General features: G+C 45.4%; 1 protein-coding gene across 1 annotated transcript in view; it reads left to right on the forward strand.

The window, feature by feature from the left end:
- CACNA1C (calcium voltage-gated channel subunit alpha1 C) overlaps positions 1–19,262 on the forward strand; it is a 698,267-nt gene that overhangs the window by 456,373 nt on the left and 222,632 nt on the right. Inside the window, exon 7 of the mRNA XM_054386505.1 lies at positions 34–230. Within this exon, the coding sequence (XP_054242480.1) occupies positions 34–230 (197 nt within the window). The remainder of the gene's footprint in view (positions 1–33; positions 231–19,262) is intronic.

A 19,262-nucleotide genomic window follows, 5' to 3' on the forward strand; every position in this document is an offset into this window, starting at 1 on the left:
TTCACCTGCGCTTTCTCCCTCCTCTCGTTCAAGATACGCCTGCAGAAGACGATCCGTCGCCCTGTGCCCCCCAGTCCGCGCACGGCCGGCAGTGCCAGAATGGCACGGAGTGCAAGGCTGGCTGGGAGGGCCCCAAGCATGGCATCACCAACTTTGACAACTTTGCTTTTGCCATGCTGACGGTGTTCCAGTGCATCACCATGGAGGGCTGGACCGATGTGCTCTATTGGGTATGTATCCGAAAATGCTAACCCTGAAAGCCTGCTCCTGTGCTGTGGCTATGGGGAAGCACCAGGGCGTTAGCTCTCTCGCTTGCTCTCTCTAATGAAGGCATGGTTGCTGGCATGGAGCTTGCATTAACTCACAACGGTAGTGGGGAAAAGGGGAGGGTTTGTCTGGCACAGCTACATCAAGTGGAAATGTTGGATTGCCAGTGGTGTGTTAATGTGGGAAGGGGGCATGTGGCTTAGTGGTTTGCAGGTGTGCAATGCACCTTCAGAGCCTGTCTGCAGGAGGGAAGTGTCCTGTACAGCTGCAGATTACTGATGGAGAGGCGTTGTGACCCAGAGCTGTGTGCTCTACCCATGGCATTAATGTTACAGAGGCACTACTCTGATCAGTTCTTAGGTGTTAGAGCAAAAGCCTCTCAAATCCCCTTTCATGCCAGCACTGCTCCTGATTATGTCTTTAACCATGATATTATTAGAATAAATTCTCCTGACTCTGATACTGATATTGATCATGGTAACATGTTTAGCTGAAACATTTCATCCTCTTTAATCTCAATGTAGTCTCATCTTGCCCTTTGTCATCATTCTGGAAGTTTCACTGAATCACAGAATGCCAGGGGATGGAAGGGACCTCCAAAGCTCATCCAGTCACTCCCCTGCCAGAGCAGGAGCACTTAGAGCAGATCACACAGGAACACAGCCAGTCAGGTTTTGAATATCTCCAGAGAGGGAGACTCCACAGCCCCCCTGGGCAGCCTGTTCCAGGGTTCTGTCGCCCTCACAGGAAAAAAATGTTTCCTCGTGTTTCTGTGGAACTTCCTATGCCTCAGCTTCCACCACTGCCCCTTGTGCTGGCATTGGGCATCACCCAGCAGAGCCTGGCTCCAGCCTCTGGGCACTCCCCCTGCACATCTTTATCAACAGGAATGAGGTCACCCTTAGAGTCCTCCTCTCCAAGCTACAGAGCCCTCAGCTCCCTCAGGCTCTCCTCATAAGGAAGATGTTCCACTCCCTTCAGCATCTGGCTGTGTGCTGGACTCTTTCAAGCAGTTCCCTGAGGTCCTTCTTGAACTGAGGGGCCCAGAACTGGACACAATATTCCAGATCCAGCCTCAGCAGGGCAGAGTAGAGGGACAGGAGAACCTCTCTGGACCTACTAATCACAGCCCTTCTAATCCACCCCAGGATGCCATTGGCCTTCTTGGCCACCAGAGCACATTGCTGGCTCATGGCCAACCTTCCATCCACTAGGACCTCCTTTCCTTTCCCCTTTACTGCTTTCTAACAGCTTCAATTTCTACCTTGTAATTCTTAATGTGTTGGCAAATTCATTAGCAACCCAATTATACTGTGGGAGTTAAGATTTAGCCTTCACCTATAAGCCAGATATGAACATGTTTCTTGATTCAGCTCCTCATGACTCTTGCAGCAATACATTATGGTCCAGGAATTAATTCACTTAGAGCTCAATCCCATCTGTGTAAGGCTAACCCAGACTGACTGACTTTGAAGACTGGCATATTGTGGCACCTGGTTCTCCTGCATGGTAGGATATGATGCAATGAAGCACACAAAAGGATAATCTGGACTGAGGCAGCTTGCACTGTTAATGGATATCAGCTTCTCTCTTAAACATGAGCCTGAATCTGCCTTCTACCCACCAGTGGTTAGAGTTTACAAGATTTCCCTTTGAAGAGTTAGCTTATCTGCTTTAGATAGTCTGTGTGGAACAGTTAGCAGTTGTCTCCTTATCCTTGTAAATTTAGATTACAGTTGTGACTCTTGCTTCTTTCTAATGCCTGAGATAAAAAGCAGAGATCAAACCACAAGGGAAATCTGGGTCTCAGCACACAAAAACATGCCTTTATTTGAAAAGAGAGTGGAGATTAATAAAATAATTAGGAGCACCAGAAGTCAGAACCTGTGGCTCCATTGTAGCTATATGTGACATACCTGTCTGTCACATTTAGCTCACATTCCTGTGGTCTTTGTATGATTGAGAGGGTGTACAGGCAGTTCAGGGAAAACAGAAGAGAGTAAAAGCAGAAATAAACATGAATAGAGTCTTGGCAATGTGTAGCATTTCATACTGTGAAACCTATCCACAAGTTACACAGAATCACAGAATGGTAGGGGCTGGAAGGCACCTCCAGAGATCCCCTCTGCTAACACAGGTACCCCTAGCTCAGGTTGCACAGGAATGCATCCAGCTGGATTTTGAATGTCTCCACTTTCAAATTTCACTGCACAATTTCAAGAGAAGGAGACCCACAACCTCTCTGGGCAGCCTGCTCCAGTGCCCTTTCACCCCCAAAGTAAAGAAGTTTCTACTTAAGCTCAAGTGAAATCTCCTATGTTCTAGTTTATACTCATTGCCCCTTGTCTATCCCTGGCTACCACTGAAAAGAGCCCAGCCCCATCCTCATGACCTCCACCCTTTAGATGTTTACATGCATTTATAAGGTCCCCTCTTCAGTCTTTTCCAGGCTACAAAGGCCCAGGTCTCTCAGTTTCTTCTCCTAAGAGAGATGCCCAAATCTCCTGTTGTGCTTTATGCAGTAAGCTCTAGAGTTCATGGAAAGGGACATTCTAGCTGAAGCTAGCCAGATCAAAAGGAAAAGGACTTCTGGACAGTAAAAAATAGAAAAGATGCAACATTCCAATTTCTGAGAGGGAAGAAAGAATTTTAGTAAGTGGAGTAGGATATAAATACTTACCTTAAACTTAGCATAAGGCACTGTTTCTTTAGTGAAAGCTGACTCTCATCTAACTCTGGCCTTTGCCTTTTCAGCCAAGGAGGAGTGACCTTGTAGACTCATTGGGAGCTGCATCTCCACAAGAGTGCAGAGACAGGAGGTTATTCTCAAGTAGATAACACTTTGAAAGATCTCCTGGATCCACCACAGTGTTACTGTGGAAATGAAAACTTACCTTGTTAGGAAATAAACCTACACAGTTAATTAAATTAGAAACCCAGGCTTAAAAGTCCTCCCCTTTACAACTCCATCCTGAGACAGAGATTTGGTTGTCCATTTTAAACTGAAAGAAAAGTGCAGATTAAAGAATGATGTAGGAAAATGTCTGCAACTCAAACAGTTTTGCAGCTGACAGTTTTAGGTGATGATTTACAGAGGTCAGTCCTTAAACTCAATGGTGTTAGCTCTTGGTTTAATATTCAAAGTGCTGAGCATTCAAAAGTTCAAGGAAACTGTTAGGTTCTTAGCTCCTCTGCAGTTTAGGGTAGATACCAAGGTTTAACTTTGTGTTCCTTCAGGGGTCAATGTTAAAATTCCAGTGGATTTCAAAAGATTAGGATCTCACCTTCTGTTTTGTAAAGCCTTCATCATGCTGTTGAGGTTTTCCACATGCATACACCGCATGGACTCTCTCAATTTTAGTTTTGGAGTGGACAGAAAGATATTTTATCCCTCCCCAAAGCAGGGAAATAAAAATGCTCCTCACAGAATTGGAAATTTCTATGGAAATGCTATTTACAAACATTTACACTATTTACACAAATGCAAACCACCCAAATTCCCATTTCAGCTTACAACAACCTCATTAAGCCAAAAACTTTCCAACAAATCAGGCTTCAATTCCCCACCCCCATGCCTCCCACCATGCCTCCCTGCCCCCCACACTAAGCCACATGGTGCAGCTACCAAACTGGCTTTGCCAAGGCCAAGCCAGGCCACAAACCTCCCCCACATCAGAAGAGGTAAGAGATCCATGCTGGGGAGAGAGAGGCAAAAATGGGACAAATTGACTCTGCAACCTGTTTATATAGCAGATGCAGGGCTTATGGGGATAAATAGCAGGGATAAAATAACAAAATATTACGTTTCCTGCACCTATCTAGTCCCTTGGAGGACTTTTCAACTCTGTGGTTAAGACATCCAGTCTTAAACCCCCAACATGGACTTATAGCTGCCTAGCCAGAGCCTTGGTGTCTGTTGTGAGAGCCTTCCAAAGACATACACCTGGATGCAGGGAGTTTTCTTTGCTCCCTCCTTAAACCTCAAAATAAGAGCCTGACATAAAATTCAGCAGGACAACAAATAGAGCTCTGGACTGAATGACTTGAATGGAAATGTTTAGACAGTAGAGCAATTCCCTTGGTTTGAACTCTTCCCTAGGTGCTTTTCAACCAGATCTGCCTAATTGCTGACAAATAGCTTTTGAGGAGTACCTGGATCTCTGCATTCTTCCCAATGGGGATAGAGGCAGCTGAGAACACATCAGCATGTTGCACTAAAAAACACACCAGTCACTTCATGAGACCTGTATGTGTCTTGTGCCACACTTTGCAAGGTTAAAACTGTGTGTTTAGAAGTTAGAAAGCTGTATGACCTTCCACAAGCCCTGGACTCCTACTCCACATAGTAGCTCTTCAAATGTTACCTTCAGTTTCTGGCTTCCTTCTTCACGCTTCCCCTCATGGCTCCTCCAGCTTTCACCTCTGCAGTGAAGCCTGTCTCTGGAATACAGCCTGGAATACAATTCCCAGCCTGTGATCCACATCCTCACAAAAAGATAATCAGAGACAGGAAAGCAATAACCTTGTATTCCCTAGAAGGACTAGACATAAACAAGATCAATACACTGTGCAATCTCCTCTCTCACTCAGCAGATAAAACTAGGAGGAAATTGGCTGCTTTTGAAATGTGAAAGAAAAATGTTAGTTAGGGAAGGAGAGTTTGACACTGCTCTAGTGGCAAGGAAGATCATTGCTTACAAGGGGCCAAATTTTGAATGTGAAATAATTATGTTGGGCAGGAAGAAAACATCTGCAAAACAGCCTCATTAACTCTGCTGCAGAACTGATCTCTGCTGGAGCATCAAAGTGTTCACAAGAGCACATCTGTACTGCCTCAGTCTTACTGCCTTTACTTCCTCCCAGTGTGAGTGCCAGGTGGCTTTGTCTCAGGTGCGTTCAGTTCACAGAACCTTTTGAGCATACAGGCAGCTCTTATGAGATGTCACATCATCATTTTTCCTATGCATTGTAGAAGGACTGAGCTTATTACTCTCAAAACTCCCCTTAAGGTCTAATCAGCCAGGATTCCCAGGTTGCTCCCTTGGGCAGGAGCCAAGAGCCATTTCAGAATACCCCTCAGCCTTGGAAAGTTCCAGCAGCAGGTGCAAACCCGAATGCTGCAAATGGAGTAATTTGGTGGTTTGTAATCAGTGTCTGCTGCAGTCCATTATTCCTTACTGTCTTGTTGACTGAGGAGGAAAATCACACACACAGAATCACAGAATTAACTATGCTGGAAAAGACCTTCGAGGTCATCAAGTCCAACAGATCACCCAACACCATCTAATCAACTAAACCACCAAGTGCCTCATCCAGTCTGTTTTTAAACACTTGCAGGGACAGTGACTCCACTTCCTCCCTGGGCAGCACATTCCAATGGCCAATCTCTCTTTCTGGGAAGATTTTCCTCCTAACACCCAGCCCAAACCTCCCCTGGCACAGCTTGAGACTGTGTCCTCTTGTTCTGATGCTGCTTGCCTGGGAGAAGAGACCAACCCCCACCTGGCTACAACCTCCCTGCAGGTAGTTGTAGACAGCAATGAGGTCTCCCCTGAGCCTCCTCTTCTCCAGGCTAAACACCCCCAGCTCCTTCAGCCTCTCCTCACAGGGCTGTGCTCCAGACCCCTCCCCAGCCTTATTGCCCTTCTCTGGACACCTTCCAGCATCTCAACATCTCTCTTGAATTGAGGAGCCCAGAACTGGACACAGGACTCAAGGTGTGGTCTAACCAGTGCTGAGCACAGGGCACAATGACTTCCCTGCTCCTGCTGGCCACACTATTCCTGATCCAGGCCAGGATGCCATTGGCCTTCTTGGCCCCCTGGGCACACTGCTGGCTCATGTTCAGCCTACTGGAAACCAGTACCCCCAGGTCCCTCTCTGCCTGGCTGCTCTCCAGCCACTCTGTGCCCATCCTGTAGCTCTGCATGGGGTTCTTGTGACCAAAGTGTAGAACCCTGCACCTACACTTGTTAAATCTCATGCCATTGGACTCTGCCCATCTATCCATCCTGGCAAGGTCCCTCTGCAGAGCCCTCTCAGTCCCTGTGCTGTTTGTAACATCCAGTTTAAATGTTTGTAAGAATTTGTTGTCTTCCCTTTAATCTTTTACTGATCTGAGGAGATTTTCTTTCAACCTTCCCTACTGGGGCTTCTTTTTAATTATTTTAAATCAGTTGGTTACTGTCCTTCAGGGGAAGCTTTGCTTCTGAGTTAAACACAATTCAGACAGTGCTCTTTTTCTAGAAAGGCTTTGTGTGAAATGTGCTTTCTGCAGTTGGAGGAGGCCTGTGCCACTGCATGCAAAGCTGCCCACTGGAGCTTTAGTTTTATGTGCCTGGTCTCTCCACTCCCCTGCACCTAAGCAATTGGATATGTAAATGGAAACAGAGCACAAAGCAAGTGCAAAATGCATCCATGCGTTATTTCATCAGGCTACTCACACTTCTGGGCAGTGGAGAAGCTGGTCCTGAGATGTCCTGTGTACAACTTGCCCATAGCAGCTTGAATTCTAGGATCAAGTGATTCTATTTGATCTACTCAATGGTTATTAATAATGAGCAGCCTTAAGCCTGCCATCAGTCAGGTCTGGAGGAGATGCAGAGCACTAACCTCTCTCTGGAAATATTGCCTGCAGTGGCACAGAATAGGTTGACTCTCTCAAATTTCACTGAACAATCCTTGGTAGGCTTACCCAGCCCCAAGGCAAGAAAATGTTTTATTAGTCTAAAAAAAGGTGCAGTAGAACTATCACAATGTAGTGATATTGAGTCAGTGGAAATGTTGAGAATCATCACATCCAGCACAGAGTAGCAAACAGAGGCTGTCCTGGAAGATCCTTCCATACCTTAATCTGTAAGGTCATACTGAAGGAGATTGAAACTGAAGCCTTACAGACACCCTTACAATCTCCGTCATGAAATCAAAACACAACAAACTGGACAAGGGATACAATTTGCTTTACTGGCAGCACTGATACATCTTGTGAGCTTCTCTCACACACACACCCCCACAGCCCATTGCAGCTGATGAGGAAGATGATGTGAGGAAAACAGAGATATTGCCACCCAGTGAAAGACATTGAGGGCAGAGCTGCAACCCCCCAATTTTCGCCAGCTGTGTTTTTCCTTCCAGTCCTTTATTCCTGCAGCATTTAAGCTTGAATTAGTAAGGCTTTCCACACAAGAGAATGATCTGATACTAAGAATATATCTGTCTACGTGTTTCCATGATGTTTATTCCTCATCCACTCCTACTCCTCCAAGAAAATGCTGGGCCTTCATTGTTGTTGGGTTGAGGGCTGTGGGGTTTTGTTCATCATCTTTTTGGCAGGGTTTTGCATGGCTGTGAGAAATGTACAAAGCATGCAAATATGAGCAACCCATCTCTGTGACTGCAGGGATTGTTTCCTCTCTGTTTGCTGTAACTGGGGGGGAGTGTGGTGTGAGGGGAGAGGGCCCATAGTTCAGAGGCCTGAAGGGCACTGATAAAGCAGTGTCCTTAAGTTGCATAAATGCTGATCTAAATCCATTCTCCTCTTTCTCATGAGCAACCGCTGTGGTTGCCTGCCCTGAGAGTAACAGCAACGACTTGCTGGTTGCCACCTGTCACAAAAACCTGCCTCTGAACATGTGTTCAATACAAACTATGGACTTGCTGTGTGAAATGAAGCTTTCATGAGCCCTTCAGACCTCAGCTTTGGACCTCTCATCTATAAGGAAAGAAACTTTCCATTAAAAATAAGATTCTTCAGGTTGGTCATGGTGAGGTGTTAATGGAGACCCTCTGCCCAGTGCTCCTGCGTGGGAAGGACCTCTTTAATAGCCCTGTCTCTCTGTTGCCCTTGCTCTTCCCTTTCTTCTTTTGTTCTTCCTTAGACTGTTTCCTAATTGCTGTTATCTTGTCACCACAGAGACCTTCCTTGTCTTTAATCTCTTAGCTCAGAGCTATAAAATTAAGAACTAAGCTACTGAGGCACTTCTATGTAATTCAGATTTGCAGTGTCTCTGTTTGTGGGTGCACTGCTTGGGCCCTACTACAGGTGTGTCAAGAACTGATGATTGTTGCCTTGTGAAACAATCATTTTCAGAGTTGTTAAGTTTGGACCCATATCCAGTAGAAAAATTCACTAATATCAGACTTTGGTTCATTACATAGACCTTGGGAAAGAAAGGGTAGGGGAGTATGCCTCAAGTCAGCACCTAAGTGATAGCTTTAGGACTGACTGTGCATAAAACTCACCTTTGTTTTGATTTGGTTTCTTTCAACATCTTGCTTTCAAAACAGAGGGCAATGCAACTAAACCTTCACCACTCTTACTATGAGTGTGGTCTTTCTTGCCTGCAGAGATAAATTGGGCCATTAATATTGACTTTAGTCCTTGGTTTCAGTGGGATTTCTGCCTAAGCAGGTCTTGAGGGCTTATGATGATGGCTGCATCATACCATCATAAGTCTGTAGTCCAGCTGAGCCCATGGCCTCCTCTAGAACACTCCTCTAGCTGCAGTTCTCTGAACTGCACCCAAATTGTAGGCCTAAACCCAATATTGGGCACCTCTCCAGGAAGAAGCAAAGTGACCAGAAGTAGAAAATGAAGGATTTGGGACTCAATCACAGGAGTGTTTGACCAGGAGTAGAAAACAAAGGGTTTGGGACTCAATCACAGGAGTGTTTGACCAGAAGTAGAAGACAAAGGGTTTGGGACTCAATCACAGGAGTGTTTGACCAGAAGTAGTAAACAAAGGCTTTGGGACTCAATCACAGGAGTGTTTGACCAGAAGTAGTAAACAAAGGCTTTGGGACTCAATCACAGGAGTGTTTGCCACAGGACATCCCCACTGTGGATTTTTAAAGCATATCTAGAACAGATCAGTCCTGGACATTGTGCTTATCTCTCCTGCTTGGTGTTGCTGGTAAGGCTCAGAAGAAAGAGAAGAGTCTTCTCTGCCACTTCTGCAGCTGCATCATTGAGGCTCTTTGCTGGTGGTTTCTCCAGTGAACCTCTAGTGCTTATCCACTCTGTGAGTGGCTGGTGAGCCTATCAGATGAAGATTTGTTAGCTGTATGAGTTCTGGACACTGTGCATTTCATTTGAGAATTTTGGTTATACTTTCACAACTGGAAGGTGGATTCCATCATGTAGAATGGATTTCTAGGAATATCATAGGTTGGGACTTGCCTACAAAGGAAACGAGTGTTAAAAAAAGAAAATTGACAGCCATGCCTCCACTTCATAAAGAAGGCAGTGATTATCTACAGCTTACAGTACTGTCTTTCATTATCTTTATTTTTAAGGACTTAATTAGCTATGTAAAGCAATGAATGGTGCTTGTGTATTCCTGTGCATGCAGCCACCAGTGCTGTTCTGATATACTTGCAGAATTTGCTTATCAGGAGATAAATAGCAGCGGTGATGAAATAGCAATACCCTCAAACAGGCAGGAAATCCTTTCTGGGTGATCAGTCATGCAAATGTAAATACAAAATACAGGCAGGAAGGGATAGCCCAGAATTCTAAGATGAAATGGCATTTTTAGATTTGGAAACTCACCATCCATGGGGATATTTTGGTGCTCAAAATCAGCACTTTTTTCTTTTGGAGTGAATTTCCAGAACCTTTAAAAGATGAAAAGGTTATCAAATAACTGAGCAGCAGTGAGAGATGGAACTGCTGCATTTCCTGCTAATGAAAGAATTATCAGCCCTGCGGCTAAATAGCCTTGGGGGTTTTGGATGACTTTTTCCAAGATCAACCTTTTCCTTTTAAAGGGGTAAAAAGCTACACACACCTACGTCGAAACAAGGCAGCCTACGTAAGGCTCTGACTTTTGTCTCTGGAGGCCTAAACTCAAATTCTGATTAAGTCACACAAGTCCAGGTCATTTTTGGAGGTCACTGTATGGCATTTCTGCAAATTCACCCAACAAATTCAGCCCACTCTTGCAATCCATGGTGAGAGAGAATGGAAAGTCTCAGTGGGTGCTGTTACCTCTACAGGGGCCTGACTTTGGCAGAACACTGCAGGTGGATCAATTACATGAATCCCCTCTCAGGAGATCTACTGTTCAGTAACCAAGAGGAGTAACATCATGAGGCAAATGTAATGTCACTATTGAGAAGGGAAGAGGTAGGAAAAATGATAACAGCTGTCTATTTCAATAAGCAGGATGAATCAAGAGCAAGGGCTTGGCATATTACACTCCAAGCTATGTTTGTGGAAAGTCCTGAAGACCTGCTCAGGCTGAGCCTATTGTCTTTAAGAGCTCTGCCTTGGTCAGTGTGTAGCTTGTTCTTTCCCATCTGGTCTGTATGACACAGCCTCAATGCGCACAGAGGTGACCTAAGGCACCATTAAAACAAAACAGAACAAAAAAGAAACCAAACAAAGCACAGAACAAAACAGAAACACAAAACCACCACAACTTTTGAGGGAATAGTTTGGAGGGAATTATTTACATCCTCAAAATGCAGCAGTTCCAGCACACTCTAGAATGTGAGTTGCTTTCTCACTTGGCAGTAAATGGATTTTGCTATTTTGCTTTTGGGTAATATGTTCAATGCTGAACTTAATTGCAGTACCTTTCAGTATTATACCAGGAGGAAGAGATGGCAAAACAGGAGGCTTGTTTGAGCTCTGAATTTGTCTTTGATGTAAGGAATTCTCACCATGTAACTGATGTTTTCAGTGGGAGTTCAGAATCCCTGCATTGCCAAACAGGCTGCAGAAGTCCACAGAGCCTCCATTTTTCACAGGAAAATAGAGAAGCTCCACAAGAAAGCACAGGGAGTCCAGGTGGGATGACAGGAAGTTTAAATTCTAGCTTCCTGACTATTTCCATTTTCTCTCCCCTAGTATAGTTGAGTGTAGGAATTTCCCAGGGTACTCACACTAACAAAGTTTAATATGTTGAGGTTTTGCCATAAGAATCCATTTTTGAGACTGTTGGTTTCCCTTGTAAGCCATGGCCCTTTGGAGCATTACTGCTGATGATAAATGTTACCACTTTGTGAAAACAAAACCCAGTGGCACTGATGTTTTCTTTAAGTCAGTGGAGAGTCCATTTTCTCCTCTGTTTTTAAATGCAGCCTGAGAAGTGAAATGCCAGTGGCCTTTGCCATCCCTTGGAATCACAGAGTAAGCTTGTGGGAAGGCCATTTAAAATGACAGAGTTAATTAAGATGGTAGTAAACACACCCAAGTAAACAGTTCCCACCTGCCTCTCCAGCAAGCACTAACTACTGTGCCATAGAAGTAAGGGATCAGTAGGCATTTTCCACAGAAACAGCTTGCAGTGGGGAAAGAGTTCAATTCAATCATCCTGTGCCACAGACATTCTGACCTGCTGGTATTTGAATGCAAGGTTTAATTTTCTTCCCACTCTCATACATAAGACCTTAGGTTTCCCATAATAGCTCAATCTGCTAAAGAGCATCTGACTGCAAAAAAAAACCAATGTGCACCTAAGCCTAAAGCAGCTGGAATGTGACTATAGAAATGTACCAAATAATGACATCACAGAATTGTCAGGATTGGAAAGGGCCTCAAGGATCATCCAGTTCCAAGCCCCCTGCCATGGCCAGGGACACCTCACACTACAGCAGGTTGCTCACAGCCACATCCAGCCTGGCTGCAAAAACCTCCAGGGATGAGGATTCCACCACCTCCCTGGGCAACCTGTTCCAGTGTCTCACCACCCTCATGGGGAGCAACTTCTTCCTAACATCCAATCTGAATCTCCCCATTTTTAGTTTTGCTCCATTCCCCCCAGTCCTGTCACTCCCTGACACCCTCAAAAGTCCCTCCCCAGCTTTCTTGGAGCCCCCTTCAAATCCTGGAAGGCCACAAGAAGGTCTCCTTGGAGCCTTCTCCTCTCCAGACTGAACAGCCCCAACTCTCTCAGTCTACCCTCACAGGAGAGGAGGTTCAGCCTTGTGCTCATCCCTATGTCCTTCTCTGGACACTCTCCAGCACCTCCAGATCTTTCTTGTAATAGGGGCTCCAGAACTGCACGCAGTACTCCAGATGGAGTCTCAGGAGGATATATAATGTTGTAAAGACCAATGGTTATATCCTGGATGCTCAAAATCACAGTGGAAGGATACAGTGGCATTGGTAATCCAGGGCTAGGTGGTTGAAATGTTGTTTTTTTCTCAGTATTTCTCAGATCTTACACAGTCTTTCCCAAGCCAAAAAAGTTGCCTATCCTTGAAAAGGTGGGGCCAGTGTTTAATGAGTGATGAAAATATGACTCAGAGCTGTTACAAAGCAAAAAAAGCTTGGCAAATTCTGCTGGTAGTAATGCAGTCCTGCTTGCTGTATGCAACAAAAAGCAAATACATTTTGCTTCACATCTTTTATGTGTTCTTCATTGAAGGGAGTTCTCAGGACAGCAAAGTGGCATTCCACTGTGCTTGGCTGATTTCAGAAGAGCTCAAACAGCTCTTTTACATGGTAGTACTTTGCAGTCAAGGAGCTGATGTGGTTATAAGGCTCTGCTTCACTGGAGCAGGTTGCCCAGGGAGGTGGTGGAAGCCTCATCCCTGGAGGTTTTTGCAGCCAGGCTGGATGTGGCTCTGGGCAACCTGATGTAGTGTGAGGTGTCCCTGCCCATGGCAGGGGGTTTGGAACTGGCTGATCCCTGAGGTCTCTTCCAACCCTGACAGTTCTATGGTTCTCTAGCCTTGTTCTTGCACATGTTGCAGCAGCCTTTTAGGGCTCTGCTGCAGTACCCCTGCCTTTACACAGTCTCCCCAGGAAGTTGAAGCCAATCAAGGTGTATCTTATGCAGAACATGGCTCTGACCTTGGTTGAGCCCAGTCTTCTCTATAGTGCTTGGTCAGTTCTGGATAGTTGCACTCTCTTGTGGAGATCAGGTAGCATAGCAGTGAACTGTAGCTATACCTAAAGCTTTTCTAAAGGAAACCAAGAGTTGTGGTTCATCTGGATCAGAGCAGGTGGACTTGGGTAGGGTACCTAACAGCAGATTCAACCTTGTAAGCAGAGGTGAAGAAGCAACCTTGGCAGACTTCATCATCTCACATCTGTCTGCCCCCTTCCGCTCTTCTCTTGGACACATCTTCCTTTGCTGCAGTTTCTTGGATTGTTCCTCAAGGGCTCTCTGTTGAAATGAATCTCTTTCTTTGATGTTTCTGTTGTCCTCATCAAGGCAATCCTTTCTCAGTTAATGTCTCTGTTTAGCTCCTGCAGAGTTCTGTACAAATTGCCAACATCTCTAGCTTAGAGTGGAATTTTAATTAGTTCTTTCCATCACAACAGAACATATAGAACTGGGGAACGAAGGTACATATAGGAATCTTACTCTTCTTCCCACTGCGCACGTGTGAGGAATGCTGCCTACATCATTTGCTTTTGTCCCACGGTGGCCATATAGCAGAATAATCTCTGAAGCATTTTCTGCCTTAGTTCATGATCCCTGTGCACATCTCTTCAGTCAGTTCTGTCTGAAGACACTGTGAGAAGAGGTTATACATGTCTACAGGTACATACAGAAGGTATATATGGAACTGTAAAATCCCCTAATTGAGGTAACACAGTGAGAAGATCTTTAAAAACAAGTGCTGGGAGAGAACAAATGACCTTAATACTTGCCTTCTGCTTCAAGGCTTCAAAATAAAAGAACTGGCATTGCCAAAACAAATATTTTTTATGAGCATCAACTGATGAAGTGCTGCTTCTTTGAGCTTCATCAGTTCAGATTGAATCTGGACTGAGCACTCTGCCCTGTGCCTTGCATCCATCTGATACTGCCAGCTATAAAATGGTGACCTATTTCAGAGCAGTCATAAGGAACAACTGCGACTTACAGTCCCTTTAAGACTACTAAGATGTTGGTGCTTAGAAAAAAATCCTACTCAATAAAAGCAAAGGTAGCTGGTGTCCTTTGCTTATATTGGAAGCCATTCAAAAGCAATTTTATTCCATTGTTTCTCAGTCTCATCAAAGCAAATTTAGTTTAGTTCAGTTTTCTGGGGGTTTGGATTTTTGGGTTGGGCTGGGGTTTTTTGTTTGTTTGGGTTTTGTTTTTGGGGTTTTGTTTGGGTTTTTTTGCTTACTACAATGTTTGGAGTTTTGGCTTTTAGTTTTTTTTTCCCCCTATCTCTGTCCTTTTGCCTTGAGTCAGCTCTGAGACCTTAAATTCCTACTCCTTGTCACTTCTCTTAAAGGAGGGGCCCAGGAAGGCTGAAAGAGTCTTTCAGCTTGACAAGATAAATGATAGCACTTCTCATGATGCACTCAAATGTCTACATTGAAATGTTAACATCTTTTTGTCTTTTTTTTTTTTTAGTCACTATCTACATTCAGCTTCTAATTTTCCCTAGGGAAATCCTTATATATATTTCTCCCAATCTTGTGCCCCATACTATTCAAGCAAAGACCTTATGCAAAGCAGTTGATTTCTGCTGGTAACAATAATATTGACCACTGACTTCACTGGAATTATTCATATACCTTAAATTATGCACACTCATGAGTGCTAGATTAAAACCCAATCAAGCAAAGGCTGTTAATGAGATTTAAAATATTGAAGGATCTCTAAGGTGCAATCTTCATCCTTAGGATGATAATGCACTAAGTTTAAATCCAAACTTAAGGATCTAGGATGGACAATAGGAATTGCAGTCCTTCCCTTGCTTCTTTTGTGAATGATGAAATCAGATGGATAGATCCTGTGCATGGCCTCACAAGGTGCAACCCTTGCAATCCAAGGCACAATCTTCGCTATCAGTACAGAGTAGGGGAGAGGGTGCTGATGGATGAGAAGCTGGACATGAGCAGACAGTGTGAGCTTGCAGCCCAGAAGGGCAATCACAGCCTGGGCTGCATCAAAATCCATGTTGCCAGCAGATCCGGAGAGGTGATTCTGCCACTTTGCTCTGCTCTGCTCAGGTGAGACCTCACCTGGAGTACTGTGTCCAGTTCTGGAGCCCTCAACACAGGAAGAACATGGACCTGTTGGAGTGGGGCCAGGGGAAGGCCATAAAAATGCTTAGGGGGTTGGAGCAGCTCTGCTGTGAGGACAGGCTGAGGGAGCTGGGGGTGTTCAGCCTGCGGAAGAGAAGGCTCCAGGGAGACCTAATAGCAACCTTCCAGTACCTGAAGGGGGCTACAAGAAGGATGGAGAGAGACTGTTTGCAAAGGCCTGCAGGGACAGGACAAGAGGCAATGACTTCAAACTAGAGAAGAGCAGATTGAAATTGGGTGTTAGGAACAAGTTCTGCACCGTGAGGGTAGTGGAACGCTGGAACAGGTTGCCCAGGGTTGAGGCCCCATCCATTGAAATATTGAAGGTGAGGCTGGGCAGGGCTCTGGGCAACCTGATCTAGTTGGGGATGTCCCTGCTGACTGCAGAGGGGTTGGACTGGATGAGCATTGGAGGTCTCTCCCATACCCAGACCATTCTATGATTCTAAGGTGTACATGGAGAGAAGCTAGGAATTTCTCAAGTGAAACTGTGCCATTTTCATGCCTTGTTTTGACATGGCGTGCATCAGCCTTGCATGATCCAGACTTCAAGTGCAGGATATCTGTTCTAAAGAAGCAATTCTGTAGTTTGCCCTACAGGTTGGAAAAGGTGTTTATGAACCCTAACATACAGAGAAAGCCAATTTTAGTACTGTGTCCTGTTTCACTGCACCTTTAGCTTGGTGTTACCTCATTGAAATTCTTCTGGGACTTCTCTTAAGCATTTATGGATTTGTGGAAAAGTTAGAAATTGTGAATTACTAAAAATGTTTCCTTGTTAAAAGCAACATCAAGAGTAGTAGGGGCTTACAAAAAGTTGCAAAATGAAATAAGTGGATTTATCCCTAAAAGTTCTCAATTACAATAAATAATTTCCTTGTTTAAAACAACATTAAGAGTAGTTTGGCTTACAATAAGGTGCAAAATGAAATGCCTGGACTGATCACAAGTGTTACATGAAAAAGGAGCAGTATAACACAAGCACTGTACTGTTTAGAGATCAGAGGAAAAGACAATGTGTAGGACTATGTACCAGAGCTAACCACCAGCATTAATTTTCTGCACATTTAGGAGATGGTTTGTTTGTGTCACACTCTCAATAGTCAGAGTCCAATTGCCTACCTATGAGTTGTTTAATAGCATAACTGCTAAAGATGTCTTAGGTCATAGTATCACAGAGCATTAGAGCTTGGAAGGGACCTCCAGACATCATCCAGTCCAACCCCCCTGCCAAAGCAGCATCACCCAGGGCAGTCTGCACAGGAATGCATCCAGGTGGGGTTGGAAAGTCTCCAGAGAACGAGACTCCACAACCTCTCTGGGCAGCCTGCTCCAGGGCTCTGTCACCCTCACACTAAAGAAGTTCCTCCTCATGTTGAGGTGAAACCTTCTCTGTTCAAGTTTGTATCCATTGGTCCTTGTCTTATCACTGTGCACCACCCAAAAGAGCCTGGTCCCCTCCACTTGACACCCACCCCTCAGCTATTGATAGACATTGATCAGATCCCCTCTCAGCCTTCTTTTCTCCAGACTAAACAGCCCCAGGGCTCTCAGTCTCTCTTCCCAGGGGAGATGCTCAAGTCCCTTCATCATCCTCATGGCTCTCCCTTGGACTCTCTCCAGCAGGTCTCTGTCTCTCTTGAACTGGGGAGCCCCAAACTGGACACAGGATTGCAGCTGTGGTCTCAGCAGGGCAGAGTAGAGGAGGAGAAGAACCTCCCTAGCCCTGCTGGCCACACTTTTCTTGGCTCTCTTGGCCACCAGCGCACATGGCTGTCCCATGCAGAACTTGCTGTCCACCAGCACTCCAAGGTCTTTCTCTGTGGAGCTGCTTTCCAGCAGGGCAGCCTCTAACCTGTCCTGGTGCCTGCTGTTATTTCCCCCCCCAAATGCAGGACCCTGCACTTTTCCTTATTGAAATTCATGAGGTTTGCTTGCACCCAGTTCTCAGCCTGTTGAGAGAAAGGAGTCAAACCTTCCCATCACAAATCCTCTATCTGCTCTACTAGCAAGAACCTTCAAGGCAAAGACTGCAGGTACTGCAGAGCCAAGGTGTCCTTAAGCTCAGATCAGCTTTGCAGTTGAGATGTTAACCAGAAGACAATGATTCATTGAACAAATAGTTTTTCCTTTTTCTTTTTTTTCTGCAGAGCAGCCTCAACATATTGCCAAGATACATCCAAGTTGTTAGTTGAATGTTCTCAGAGACTGCCAGCAATGTCCTTTTTCTCCTTCGGGATCAATGTGTTGTTCCTCAGCTATTTCTGCTGATGTAATACACCTCTAGCATGGGGAAAGGTAGAAAAAGTAATCTTTCAAAGTTTTCTTTCTGCACTGGACAAATTTATCTGGATCCTTTCAAGGGAAATCACCCCACCATAATAAATTAGAATTGTAAACCATAGAATTGTCAGGGTTGGATGGGACCTCAAGGATCATCCACTTCCAACCTCCCTGCCATGGCCAGGGTCACCTCACACTACAGCAGGTTGCCCAGAGCCACATCCAGCCTGGCCTTTAAAACCTCCAGGGATGAAGATTCCACCACCTCCCTGGGCAACCTGTTCCAGTGTCTCACCACTCTCATGGGGGAGAACTTCCTAATGTCTGATCTGTATCTCCCCTCCTCTAGCTTGGATCCATCCCCCCAGTCCTATCACCCCCTGATATCCTAAAAAGTCCCTCCCCAGCTTTCTTGTAGCTCCCTTCAGACACTGGAAGGCCACAAGAAGGTCTCCTGGGAGCCTTCTCTTCTCCAGACTGAACAACCTCAACTCTCTCAGTCTGTCTCCAGAGCAGAGCAGCTCCAGCCCTCTGCTCATCCTGGTGGCCCTTCTCTGGACACCTTCCAGCACCTCCAGATCCTTCCTGTAATAGAGGCTCCAGAACTGGACACAGAGCTCCAAGTGTGGTCTCAGCAGAGTGGAGCAGAGGGGGAGAATCCCCTCCCTTGCCCTGCTGGCCACACTTCTCTTGCTGCAGCCCAGGCTCTGCTTGGCTCTCTGGGCTGCAAGTGCTCACTGCTGGCTCCTGTTGAGCTTCTCATCCCCCAGCACCCCCAAGGCCTTTTCTTTAGCCAGTCCCTGCCCAGGCTATAGGATGCAAGACCCTGCACTTGGTCTGCAGCATTGAGAGAACATCCTTTAGCTGAACGCTGAAAAGCTATAATCATTACAGCAGTTAAGGATGCTTGGCAAAGGAAGAGTTCTTCCCCAGTTCTCAAGGTCCACTAGACCTCAAATATCTGAAATAGACTCTTTCAGTCATGACTCTGAGTGGTCTCTTGGACAGTACCCAGCAAGGCAAGATGGCATCCCACTTTGCAGACTGGAAAGATGAAGCATAGTAAGCCAGTGTTATGCCCCCACAGTGTCAGAGTGTGTATGTGTCAAATCACAAGAAGGAATCGAAGTTCCTTACTCTTGAGCTCTCTTAGAGATGATGAATTAGTGTGCAGAAATGTGCCAACTTCCTCACCTTTCACAGTAGCAAGATGTCATTGAGATGTGAGGTGTGAAAGGTCAGGCAGTTTGACCCAGAAAGTGGAATTCTTGCTATAAATGACAAATCTGCAGATTCCCACCAGCGCTGTGCTTCCAGCTGACCTAGCAAGTGTCCCATACATGCTTAAGCTGACATCAGGTTGCAATCACTTTGTCTGCTGTAGCTGGAATATTATCATTCACATATTGTGGCTCTCAGCAACCTGATGTAGTGGGGGGGGGGGGGGGAGGGGGGTTGGAGCTGGATGACCCTCCAACCCTAACAATTCTATGATTCTATGATTCTATATCTGCTGGTTGGTACCCTTTGTTCAGAACTGGAGAAGGTGGTCCACCTTTTCTGTTGAGATTCCTGTGGTTAGCAGCAAACTCTCTGTGACCTCTCAAGTTCACTCTCAAGTTCAGAGAGCTGAACTTTGGGGTCTAGTTTTCTGTGCTCAGTAGTGTGCAAATGCTGTCACTCCTTCTGCTCTTGTGCTGACCCTCTGCAATGTCTCCAATTCAGTAGC

This window comes from Indicator indicator, chromosome 14, assembly GCF_027791375.1.
Source record: "Indicator indicator isolate 239-I01 chromosome 14, UM_Iind_1.1, whole genome shotgun sequence".
NCBI classification, from domain to species: Eukaryota; Metazoa; Chordata; class Aves; order Piciformes; family Indicatoridae; genus Indicator; species Indicator indicator.